Source organism: Haliotis cracherodii, unplaced genomic scaffold (assembly GCF_022045235.1).
Source record: "Haliotis cracherodii isolate W230 unplaced genomic scaffold, xgHalCrac1.p SCAF_1, whole genome shotgun sequence".
Lineage (NCBI taxonomy): Eukaryota > Metazoa > Mollusca > Gastropoda > Lepetellida > Haliotidae > Haliotis > Haliotis cracherodii.
This window is the reverse complement of record NW_027266264.1, coordinates 67011525-67024468: the sequence shown is the minus strand read 5'-3', so window position 1 is coordinate 67024468 and position 12944 is coordinate 67011525. Positions and strand designations below refer to the sequence as shown.

The 12944-nt window shown below is 42.1% G+C and overlaps 1 protein-coding gene across 1 annotated transcript; it reads right to left on the bottom strand.

Moving 5' to 3' along the window:
• Positions 1 to 253: 253 nt before the first annotated feature.
• On the bottom strand, positions 254 to 9984 carry LOC139467553 (1,25-dihydroxyvitamin D(3) 24-hydroxylase, mitochondrial-like). The gene is made up of 9 exons (XM_071249090.1): positions 9569 to 9984; positions 8718 to 8908; positions 6503 to 6706; positions 4871 to 5028; positions 3822 to 3988; positions 3260 to 3338; positions 2738 to 2897; positions 1393 to 1436; positions 254 to 745 (listed from the first exon to the last, which is right to left on the bottom strand). Exons 1-9 carry the CDS (start codon positions 9970 to 9972, stop codon positions 626 to 628), a joined length of 1527 nt encoding a protein of 508 aa, XP_071105191.1. The 5' UTR covers positions 9973 to 9984; the 3' UTR covers positions 254 to 625.
• Between the last annotated feature and the right edge of the window lie 2960 nt (positions 9985 to 12944).

The window sequence follows — 12944 nt, the reverse complement described above, 5'->3', positions numbered from 1 at the left end:
TGTTATTCATGGGCAGTAATCAAACAGTCTGAAACCCGGCCATGCTACATATGGAAAAACACACTGTGTACTCCTCACATGGTGGGACCAGTTTTATTGCTGTGGTGAGCTGTGTCCCTTGGGGGACAAGATTCTCTGATTCAGAGTTCGAATTCCACATTCTTCACAATTCAACGCGTGTCACCTGTAAACCTTTGATAATCACGTATACACAATCCAAAAGTAAATTGTCTTCGTAAGATATTCAAAAATGGCACAGATGTACAGTGTATGTTCGGTAAAACAATCGCAAAGTTATGGAATCACAGAGCATATAGTTCAAAAGGACAGCTGAAAGTAAATTTCTTTGAAAATTATGCATTTATGGCGGATATGTGTCTCGATATATGGTTGTCATGGAAACGAAGCCTAACGTTGAATTTGACCAAGCCATTGATGGTATCCTCTATTTAAAAGAATCGGATTCAGAGCTTGACAAATGTTCCACTTTTGTAGGCATATTTAAACAACAGATGAGCAGCACAAGTGGATGCTTCATTCGTAACCACTCGCCTCTTTCCGGTCGACATTCGGCTTTTCCGGGGGTTACACAAGAGGTCACAATGGGTATGTCACCATTCTATAGCTACAGTGAATCTCTCTCTGTGAGACGGATTCTTACAGGATCCTTTGGTAGTAGAAGGAGGTCGAACTTCATTTGGACTGGTTCTTTAGAAATGGCTTCTAGTCTGAACTTGCGCACAAACTGAAACATAAATGTGTGATTGAAAGAAAAGAAGAAGATCCCCGTTATCATTATATGTTTACACTTGTAAATATGGAAACAATATAAATACTGTCTTATTTATTACGTGTAATGAAAAGAAGTACTTGGAACGCATTTCTCAAATCTCTGATTCCTTCCAAGACCACTAAGTCCATATGTGCACACATTATACGTGTTGTTGTTGGTTGTTTTACGCCGCACTCCAGTGATTGACATCATGAGCATCGATCCACGTAGTTGGGATACGATGACATGCATCAACCAAGCCTGACATAGATATATTGGAGCGATTGACAAAGCTTGTGTGTATATCCCATAAACAAATGTATTTTTTTAAATTTTAACTCAAATTTAACTTTGGCAATTCATAGATGACTAATATTTGATGAGGCTGATCAATAAGCCTTGATTGTCAAAACACTGCTGTTGGTATATACAGATTCCTAAGAGCAGATTCCTTGTACATTATGGAAAATGTAGTTTTACTTTTGAATATTGACAATTCTATCAATACTTACACCACTGCTCAACCCTGGTTTCACGTCTTCACAATAATTTAAATTTACAAACATTAATTAACTTGGCAGCACACACACGCACTCCATTTATTCTCTTAACAAGCTCACCTGTGAGACTAAGAGTTGCATCTCGAGTTCAGCAACGCGCCGGCCTGCAAATACATGTATTTTGTAAACCCACACATTAGCATTAAGAATCTCCGATAACATAGCTGTCAAGAAAAGAAACCCAGTAGATTAGAAAATCAGAATTAATATCTTTTTCGACTAAGTTGACTTGATGTAGACTGGCCTAACTTTGCACAAGTGTTATTCAACAAGCTGTCCACGACAGTGTAATGTCCACAGATCTGTGTGTCGTGCTGTCAAAACTCAAATACATTTCAACCGTTTAACATGATACAGACACGTCGGAGTGTTTGTTGGACAATTGGAACTGCATTCGTTGTGAAATACTTTAATATGAGAGAGCCATATAGTCGGGTGAGTGAGTGAGTGAGTATGGTTTTACGCCGCTTTGGGTAATATTCCAGCAATATCATGGCGGGGGACACCAGAAATGGGCTTCACACAGTGTACCCATGTCGGGAATCGAACCCGGGACTTCGGCGTGACGAGCGAACGCTTTAACCACAAGGCTACCCGACTGCCCCCGTGAGATGATAAAGGAAGAGAGTGAGAGAGTGAATTAAAGAATGACGCCACATCGTCCGCCTCAGTCCTATAGCCAGGAGCCAGAAGACGAAGTGAGTGAGTGAGTGAGTGAGTATTGTTTAACCCCGCTTCAGCAATATTCCAGCGATATCAGGGCACGTCATCAGAAATAGGCTTCAGCCGTTGTACCCGTGTGGGGAATGTATGCCAGGTTTAACCACGAGCCAACCCCACCGCCCCGGGAGATCAGTGTAAATGTAGCAGTACAGGTGCTTTAAGATCATGTGTTGAAACGTTTTCGCGAAACAGAATGGTGTATACATGCTGATATATTGTTTAAAAGGTCGGCGTATTTAGCTGTAATATGTTATACAACATTGTCCACATGAGCAAATGTAAGGCTTTATACTGTCGGATATTGTTTCAATAAATCCATGTGTGCTTAACAGAAAGATGACGTACAGGAATAATCGCATTGTTCAGTAAATTCATATGATAAAAATATTTCGCATTAAAAAGCATAATTGGTTAATGCTGTTAAACGCTTAAACAGGTTAGCGTCTTTGGTTGAAAAAGGTTTGACAGAATTGTTTATATTGGCAAATTAAAGCTAGGTACATGGTAGACATTATTTTCATGAATCCGCGTATTTACGGATCATTAGAATGTGGAAATATCCTCGAACGTACTCGCGGACGGGAGTAATCGCATTGTGATTTCTTTTCATTTTAGTATTTTGCATCGGAAATATGCCCGGATGCCAACTGGACCCTGAAGATGTCAGATGGAGGATACTGACCCACACATGATCGGACTCCAAACCCAAACGGCAGCCACGCAAAAGGGTTCGTCTTTGTGGTCCTGGTAGCTCGGAGCCAGCGTTCAGGGAGGAACGTGTCGGGGTCGTCGTAGTAACACCCCAGACGTCCAATGGTGTACGGGTCCATCCATATCTTGGTCTACGTTCACATGAAAAATATCAAAAGTAACAAAGCGATGTATTGTGTCATGTTTGGTGCATCTCTAAGATGTCAAGCGGCAGGGTTTTGTCCAAACGCCGATCTCAGCACAATTTCAGTTACATCACGGTCGGGAACTCTACACGTGGACTTCACGGATGTTGATAACAGATCCGGGGTATTTGGTATACCACTAGGCTACCTCTCGTTGACATCACAGCGTCCCCAGGGGACCTATACTCCAACCCTCTTGTATTTAATCGGTTTGTTTTAATCAGTTCATTAAGCCACTATGAACGCGAGTGTGAGTTGGCGTGTTCGAGACATGTTTTCAAGACTTGCCTCCAACTGTGAACACCTACCCCTTTAGGAATACTGTAGTTCATAAGTACAATGTCGGTCTGCATGATCCTGCTGATGCCGCAGACAGTCGGGTACAACCTGGAATACAAGGTATCAAGAATCATACATGCATATGTTTACCTTCTGAGGTGAGGTGAGGTGAGGTGAGGTGAAATGGGGTTTAACGTCGCGTCCAAGATTATTGCAGTTATATAGCGACGTGCATGTACGTGTGTGTGTTTGTGTGGCTGCTTGTACTAGTCCGGACTGATGCCGATTTATAGTGCTAGCTCACTGAGATACCATGCCGCAGTTTAACATGAATACCCCACTCAGACACAGTATACTGACTCCGAGCCGACCAGTCCTTGTTTTAGCCCCTTAATGCCGAGCGCCAGACAGGGTAACAACAAGTACCATCTTTTAACGTCTTTTGGTATGACGCGGTCGGGGATCGAACCCCAGGACACATGCCGAGGTCTGGTCCATAGGTGACTTCATTATAGTTAGAAATATCACGTCACAGTTGTACATCTCCTTTTAGAATGTATAGAAGACTGCTATGACGTCATTGGCAGGTACCTGAGAGTCTCCTTGATGACCGCCTTGATGTAATGCATCTCCTTCAGGTGATCTGCAGTTGGCTGCTCGCCAGGGGGGACAACTCGTGTGATTTCTTCATAGATGGCGTCCTGTGCACGTGGGCAACGTGATATCTCGCTCAGTATCATCAGTGTGGTGTATGAAGTCTGAACAGTGACAGAATAAGTTGGTTTTAACGCGGATCTCGATGTGTTCATTTTATCTGCGTGGAAAAATCGAAGTGACGTCGAATCCTAACTTCCTTGGTGAAACCCAAGAACATGGGTATGCGATTAGAAGCCACGACCAGCAGATCATGGTACAAATAAGGGATGCAACTCTGCACACCGAGTTGCAGAGTATTAATTCAATGACTTGACATAGTGTGCTTTAATTCCTCCCTTCATAAAATCGATCTTGAATACAATCTGGAGATATGCTAAGCTCATCGTATTACATACTTCCATAAAAATAGCCACTTTAAAACGTTTATCGTGTGACAATTGTCTGCTGCAGCACATTTGTTTATCTTTACAAAGTATTACCATGCGGAAACCGACATTCATAATCAGAATACATGTTTTATATGATAATTATTTGACTACACTGTATCACGGGATATGACTCCGTATGACTGGCGATCACCTGGAGAAGCATACAGTGGTGTTGTACCAACTATACAACGGGTATCACTGTCATCTTAGACATTTGAGGTCACATGAGGTCAAGGTTCGCAATATGTAAGAAAGAAAGGACTCTTGGTCATTGTTTATCGTACAATGAATCACTTCAGTCTTTATTGTACGACTAAAAAATTACCACGAGTCGTTTATTTCTTATATGAGATATCAACACTTTGCACAGCCTCGTTAAGAATGTTATCCTGTATTTTGAAACCCCAAGTCATGGAACCTGTCGAAAATACGTCGAGTTTTAAGTAATTCGAGACAAACAGTGTGGCAACATGGATTCTCTCGGAACTGTAACGTTAGCTCGTCTTTATTGAAACTTCAAGATAGGTTATGATTTGCTAGGAACCAAGGACTAACCGTATCCACGGCAGCAGCCATCAGCTCCCACACGTTGACGTACAGGTCCTTGGGGTCCATGTTCTCCCTCAGGAAGTGGGTGATGAAACCAACGTCTCCTTCACCCGTCTCAGCCTTGTGCTTGATCCTCTCAATCGTCTCATCGATTACATCTTTGGCTGAAATAAAGGTGACAAACCCTTTCCATAATCATGAGAAATCTCAGCTAAAAGCAGAGTCAGTTGTTCCATGCCGGATTACTATCAAGTAGTGATGACACCAGGTGTTCGAAGAAACGAAAGGTGTCCTACTCCGCTGGAAACCTGTATATCTGCAGGGCTCGCATTTCGATGAACCTACACGTATCTCTTGATCCGTTCCCGTGATTCTTGCGATACCACATTACCTGCCCTTGGGATCCGTTGTAGAATAGGTCTTCAGCAACCCATGCTTGCCGGAAAAGGCGACTATGCTTGTCGTAAGAGGCGACTAACGGGATCGGGTGGTCAGGCTCTCTGACTTGGTTGATGCATGTCATCGTATCCCAGTCACTGGATTGTCTGGTCCAAACTTGATTATTTACAGACCGACGTCATATAGCTGGATCATTGCTGAATGCGGCGTTAAACAACAAACAAACAAAGAAATATTAATCACAGAGGATGTCCCACCATACACAAACAGATACGACAGTCAAGTGTTCACCTTAACAATCACGTGTACAAGTCCAAATTGAGAACTGATGGCGTAAAATGTGCAAATTTAGATTTATGCATTCCTGTCAATTATGGTCCAGTTATACAATAAAGTCCAGTCACTCTAACGGGCAATGAGACCGCAAGTAGGGATATGTGCCACCTTTAATAACGTTCAAGCAACATCTTAGCATGGGCTTGTACACATGGGTGGAATTAATCGAACGGAAAAAAGTCAACACTTTAACCAGTGTAAGACAAGAGTACTAACCCGCACCGTATGATGAATACAAGACCGTGAGTCAGACTCACTTTTCTTGACTGTTCTTTAACGCCGCATCCAGATATGTTCCAGCTATATAAAGGCGGTCTGTAAATAACCAGACAAACCAGTGATTGATATCATACGCTTCGGTCCATGCAATTGGGATACGATGCCATGCATCAACCAAGTCAGCGAGTCTGATCACCCGATCCCGTTAGTTGCCTCTTACGACAAGCATAGTCGCCTTTTACGGAAAGCATGGGTAACTGAAGCAGATTAACTTACCAAAAGAGTATGATGTATGCCAGATGGTGAGTCGAAATCACTCAAACGGTATGAGGTATGCAAGATGGTGAGTCGAACTCACCCACACGGTATGAGGTATGCAAGATGGTGTCGAACTCACCCACACGGTATGATGTATACAATATGGTGAGTCGAACTCACCCACACGGTATGATGTATACAATATGGTGAGTCGAACTCACCCAAACGGTATGAGGTATGCAAGATGGTGAGTCGAACTCACCCACATGGTATGAGGTATACAATATGGTGAGTCGAACTCACCCACACGGTATGAGGTATACAATATGGTGAGTCGAAATCACCCACACGGTATGAGGTATGCAAGATGGTGAGTCGAACTCACCCACACGGTATGAGGTATGCAAGATGGTGAGTCGAACTCACCCACACGGTATGAGGTATCCCAGGCTGTCATGTGTTGCTTGTACAGCTTCGGCATCATCACTTTAGAAACACTAGGAGGAAGAAACGCGAGTTGCCTGCTTGTCTCAAAGATTTCGTGAGCACTATTGATGAAATCCTGTGCATCCTTGCTCTTCTCATCTAACAGACACCCCAGTTTCTTCTCGTACACAATTCTGCTGATGGCTGTGGAAAGAATATTGATCTTCAGTCGATTCAAATACAAAAGAAACCAATGTTTCAATGTAATGATGTGCACAGTCACATAAATAGAGGTTAGCACGCGTGTGCTTTTGGGGTAAATATCCTGTATTAGCAAAAGAGCGAAGCCCCAGAGGGCAAAGCACGTGAAGCTCAAAGGCTAATCTTAGCCAAAACCCTTGGAGGACGAGCACTGGACGCACGGGGCTTTTCTTAACCAGAACATCTATAGAAAGACAAGCATGGATACAGAATACCTATACGTAACCAGAACATCTATAGAAAGACAAGCTTGGATACAGAATACCTATACGTAACCAGAACATCTAAAGAAAGACAAGCTTGGATACATAATACCTATACGTAACTAGAACATCTATAGAAAGACAAGCTTGGATACAGAATACCTATACGTAACTAGAACATCTATAGAAAGACAAGCTTGGATACAGAATACCTATACGTAACTAGAACATCTATAGAAAGACAAGCTTGGATACAGAATACCTATACGTAACCAGAACATCTATAGAAAGACAAGCTTGGATACAGAATACCTAAATGTAACCAGAACATCTATAGAAAGACAAGCTTGGATACAGAATATCTATACGTAACCAGAACATCTATAGAAAGACAAGCTTGGATACAGAATACTTATACGTAACCAGAACATCTATAGAAAGACAAGCTTGGATACAGAATATCTATACGTAACCAGAACATCTATAGAAAGACAAGCTTGGATACAGAATACCTATACGTAACCAGAACATCTATAGAAAGACAAGCATGGATACAGAATACCTATACGTAACCAGAACATCTATAGAAAGACAAGCATGGATACAGAATACCTATACGTAACCAGAACATCTATAGAAAGACAAGCTTGGATACAGAATATCTATACGTAACCAGAACATCTATAGAAAGACAGTCTTGGACACAGAAAACCTATACGTAACCAGAACATCTATAGAAAGACAAGCTTGGATACAGAATATCTATACGTAACCAGAACATCTATAGAAAGACAGTCTTGGACACAGAAAACCTATACGTAACCAGAACATCTATAGAAAGACAAGCTTGGATACAGAATACCTATACGTAACCAGAACATCTATAGAAAGACAAGCTTGGATACAGAATACCTATACGTAACCAGAACATCTATAGAAAGACAAGCTTGGATACAGAATACCTATACGTAACCAGAACATCTATAGAAAGACAAGCTTGGATACAGAATACCTATACGTAACCAGAACATCTATAGAAAGACAAGCTTGGATACAGAATACCTATACGTAACCAGAACATCTATAGAAAGACAAGCTTGGATACAGAATATCTATACGTAACCAGAACATCTATAGGAAGACAAGCTTGGATACAGAATATCTATACGTAACCAGAACATCTATAGAAAGACAAGCTTGGATACAGAATATCTATACGTAACCAGAACATCTATAGGAAGACAAGCTTGGATACAGAATATCTATACGTAACCAGAACATCTATAGGAAGACAAGCTTGGATACAGAATACCTATACGTAACCAGAACATCTATAGAAAGACAAGCTTGGATACAGAATACCTATACGTAACCAGAACATCTATAGAAAGACAAGCTTGGATACAGAATACTTATACGTAACCAGAACATCTATAGAAAGACAAGCTTGGATACAGAATACTTATACGTAACCAGAACATCTATAGAAAGACAAGCTTGGATACAGAATACCTATACGTAACCAGAACATCTATAGAAAGACAAGCTTGGATACAGAATACCTATACGTAACCAGAACATCTACAGAAAGACAAACTTGGATACAGAATACAAGAAAACATTCAGCCAAGTCACACATTTGGTCAATTATTATGACAACCTTTTGGGACTGGAAAATATATTCTGACCCAGAATATTAACGGGCTTTTCATACACCAGGTTAATTGGGTCTACACAATTCATATGCTTACATTCCAGGGACCAGTTGAACAGCTCCTCGTCAGGGTTTGGAATCTCTCTGTCCGTGTGCAGAATCCTGTCCAATCTGTTCAGGAATTCAGTGACAACCATGTTTAAATCCCCAGCATAAGATTCCACAGTTTTGGTCTTCAGCATGTGTCTGTCCACCACTCGCCTCAGAGCATGCCAGGCCTCGCCCTCGCTGAATAGAGGGATGTATATGTAACAAGTGCTGACCCTACAGTATACGTGTAGTTGCAGGAACATAGTATGAATCACTAATATGTACACATTACAACTCTGACTTTAAGGAGCTTAGTTGCCATTGTCGTTGCAAATATGCTGTGCATAGTTGCGTCCCTTATTCTTGTCAGAATCCTGTGATTGTGGGTTCGAATTCAAGATTTGCCTTCATCATATTTCTGGACGTTACATCACCATGCCCGTGCTCGTGTTTAGCGTCTAGGGTTTCACTAAAGTCGTAGCCTTCTCAGGCATGCACTGCACATTGTTTAGCTTTCCCAAAGCATAAAGCTGACTCGTCTTGATATAACTGAAATTCTGTTACAATCGGCATTAAAACCAACTCAATTATTAACTCTAAATTTCCAAAACAACAAATTTCAATTTTGAATGAAACTGGATGGTGGGATTAGATTACGCCGAGTGGATAATGCGTTCGCTCGTCACGCCGAAGGCCCGAGTTCGATTCCCAAAATGGGTACAATGCGAGAAGCCTATTTCTGGTGTCCCCCGCCGTGATATTGCTGGAATATTGCTAAGAGCGGCGTAAAGCCAAGTTCACTCATTCACTTAACCTATAGACAGATCCGCACATACAAAAGTCTAAAATTTTATATACTTCAACAAAAGTCCCTTTCTTAGACCCGAATTGTTCCTGTACTCGTGCCAAATGTCGACCTGCATACGGGATGGATATTTCCCATCCTGCCTCAGTAGCGATTCCACGGCGTCCACATCCGTCAAGAACACAGCATCTAGGATCCCTAGTTTCTCGCGAAAGATTGGTCCATAAGTCTCATGACGTTCTTGGATGGATTCATGCAGTCGTGATGCATTTCTCATAGAGTGGAACAGCGTCCCGATTATGGGCAAACCTCTTGGTCCCGGAAGAGCTGAGAAAGGTTTAACGCCGCCATCTTTAGGCTGGATAGACGCAGCAGTGGCCTTGTAACGCCTAAACGCCAGCAGGGCTGTACGAAACTCTCCGCCGCGTGCTCTAGCTGTCCAAGCACACAGTGACATCCTGGGCTGTGAGATGGGAAATGTTCTACCGTTTTTCTTTGTCAGTTCACTTTCAACAGGTTAGCTTAACGAATCAACTAGCTGTGTCACACGTACTATGACCCAGTTTCGCAATGCCTATGTACACTGTTCGGCCATTGTCACAACAGAAGGTCACGTGGTTTACAAGCGTGTCGTGGGGTTATCAGAAACTATTTGTGGCAGTGAGTACCTTTGTCCATAAATGTATGGCTAGGGAACACCCTCGCTTCTGTATGATCCAGACACAGGGCCACGTATAGCCATACTATACTGACTGTACTGATTATATTAAAAAAATGTAATCAATACAGTCAGTATAGTATGGCTATACGTGGCCCTGTGGATCCAGACCAGTATATTCACAGGGCGTCGAGAAAGAGCGGACGTATGGTTGCCTGCTTGGGTAAACCATTCAAGGTGAATGCCGATTATAAATAGATTATAGCCGCTTGTGAGTATATAGCCCGTGGCGGAGTTTACCTGTATATATTGGATGATGTTCGCATGAGGGCTTTGATTTACGGAGATTTGTTTGACATGACAGAATCTGTAATTAATCGTTAGATTAACAAATTATGAAACGATTTTGACTCAAATTGTATACATGAAACGAGTATGTATTGAGTGTGAGGTGACTTGCGCTCCGACAGGCCTAGATATTACACGGGTAACTGGCTGAGTCACGATGTCCTTGATAGCTTATCTGTGTCCACGGGTGTCGAGTCAGAGGACTTTACCTACACATAAAGACTGCTGTGACTGTGTAAATGGACAAAATAATTTGAGGTGATCAAGATGCCTTATATGGTTTCAAATAAGAAAAGTCTCTAATTCTTTTGAGAACCATGAAGAGAAACATGAATTAAAGTAAGCACCACTTTCTGTATATTTCAGATATAAAATGAGATTTAAATATTCGTATGCTGTATTATATTTTTTAAGAACTGAAATGTTTTGTTTCAAAGTATTTCATATTGAGTGGGAGTTAGTGAGTATGGTTTTACACCGCTTTTAGCAATATTCAAGCAATATCACGGCGGGGTCACCAGAAATGGGCTTCAGACATTGTACCCATGTCGGGAATCGAACCCGGGTCTTCGGCGTGACGAGCGAACGCTTTAACCCCCAGGCTATATTTCATATTGAAATACAGTCACCAGTATCTTTTACATGTGTTGTAATTGTTTCGTGGCTACTGTTATTTGATAACCCTATATTAAATCAGCATGTTTGCATGATATGACAATACACAGTATTGTAACCTACTCTCTGACTTGTCCTAACCCTTCACCAGGTATCTGAGGTATCTTAGGTACTTATGAAAGTGAGGTCAAGGCCATATGAAGATATTTCCCAAACATACATGGTATTTCAGGATATATGAAAAAGACGTTTGTGTGTATGTAAATTATCTGTGTGTGTATATGTGTTCTCTGTGTGTGCATGTGTGTCTGTGTGTGCTTACCCCTTTTCCATGTGTATATACATGACGGGTTAGTGAGTGAACCTCACACAGCAACTTTCCAGCTACATGACGGCGGTCTGAAAATCATCGAGTCTGGACAAGACAATCCAGTGATTGACATCATGAGCATCGATCCACGAAACTGGGATACGAGGACTTGCATCAACCAAGTCAGCGAGCATGACCACCCGATCCCGTTAGCCGCCTCTTACGACAAGCATGTAACTGAACTGAAGTTTGATACCAACTGTCAACCGCCCCATTGTGCAACGGCTGATTGGTTCAGGCATTATATAATAAATCTTATCTTTATGCTGCTCATCTACGGCGCCGCAACTCGTTATGCAGAGTTGCGTCCCTTACACACCAGAAACCTATGATCGTGGGTTCGAATGCTGGTTCGCCCCGATTATGTTTCTAGGTTTGCCAGCACCATAACCATGCTTGTGGGTTTCACCAAAGTGGCAGACATCTGAGACCTGCATCAATTGGGGTTTTCCTCCCACATCAAACTGACACGCCGTGATATAACTGGAATACTGTTCAAAGCGGCGTTAAACCCAACTCACTCACTCACTCACTCACTCACATGTGAGTGAGAGTTGTAGTATATATTAGAGCTGGCAGTAGATTCTTTGCTGAAGTAAATAATTGCCAATAATTTATTCAAAGTACAAAATGTAAGTAAACGACATGTTAAATATGACAAACGCATTGGGAACACATGCCATGTTCTGTTCTATCTGTGCAATATATTGGTTTCAAAATAGGATATATTTCTGCTCACTCGTGTTCAACTGCATTGTTCTGAAGTGTATATAAATGAGTGAGTGAGTGAGTGGCAATGGCTGCACTGCAGAAATACCACGTAATGTCCTGATGTGGAATGTGGTTTAACGCCGCTTTCGAAATTATTGCACTTATATAGCGACATGCACACACGTGTGTTGCTTCTTGTACTAGCCCGGACTAATGCCGATGTTATAGTGCTAGCCCACTGAGATACCATGCCGCAGTGTAAGATGAATACCCCACTCAGACACAGTATACTGACTCCGAGCCGACCAGTCCTTGTTTAAGCGCCTAAATGCCGAGCGCCAGTTAGGGTTACAAAAGCCCCATCTTTTAACGCCTTTGGGAATGACGCGGTCGGGAACGGGAACCTTCCGCTCTCCGGGCAGACGCTCTACCACTAGACCACGGAGGCGGTCACCATTGAATGAGCATGAATTGTACACTGTCGACGGTTTTAGGGGTCAGTTAAAGTGTGTATTTCTAGCATTGTACTCATTTTGGGAATCAAACCCTAGTCTTCAACGTGTAGAGTCAAAGCTTCAAAATACACCAGGCTAACAAAGGACCCCCATGTGTGAAACATAACAATTCACGATCCCCATGTTTAACCTAGTTGAGTTGCGTTTACGCCGCCATTAGCAATATCCCAGTAATATCACACCAGCAGCGGACGTTGGACATAATATTCATG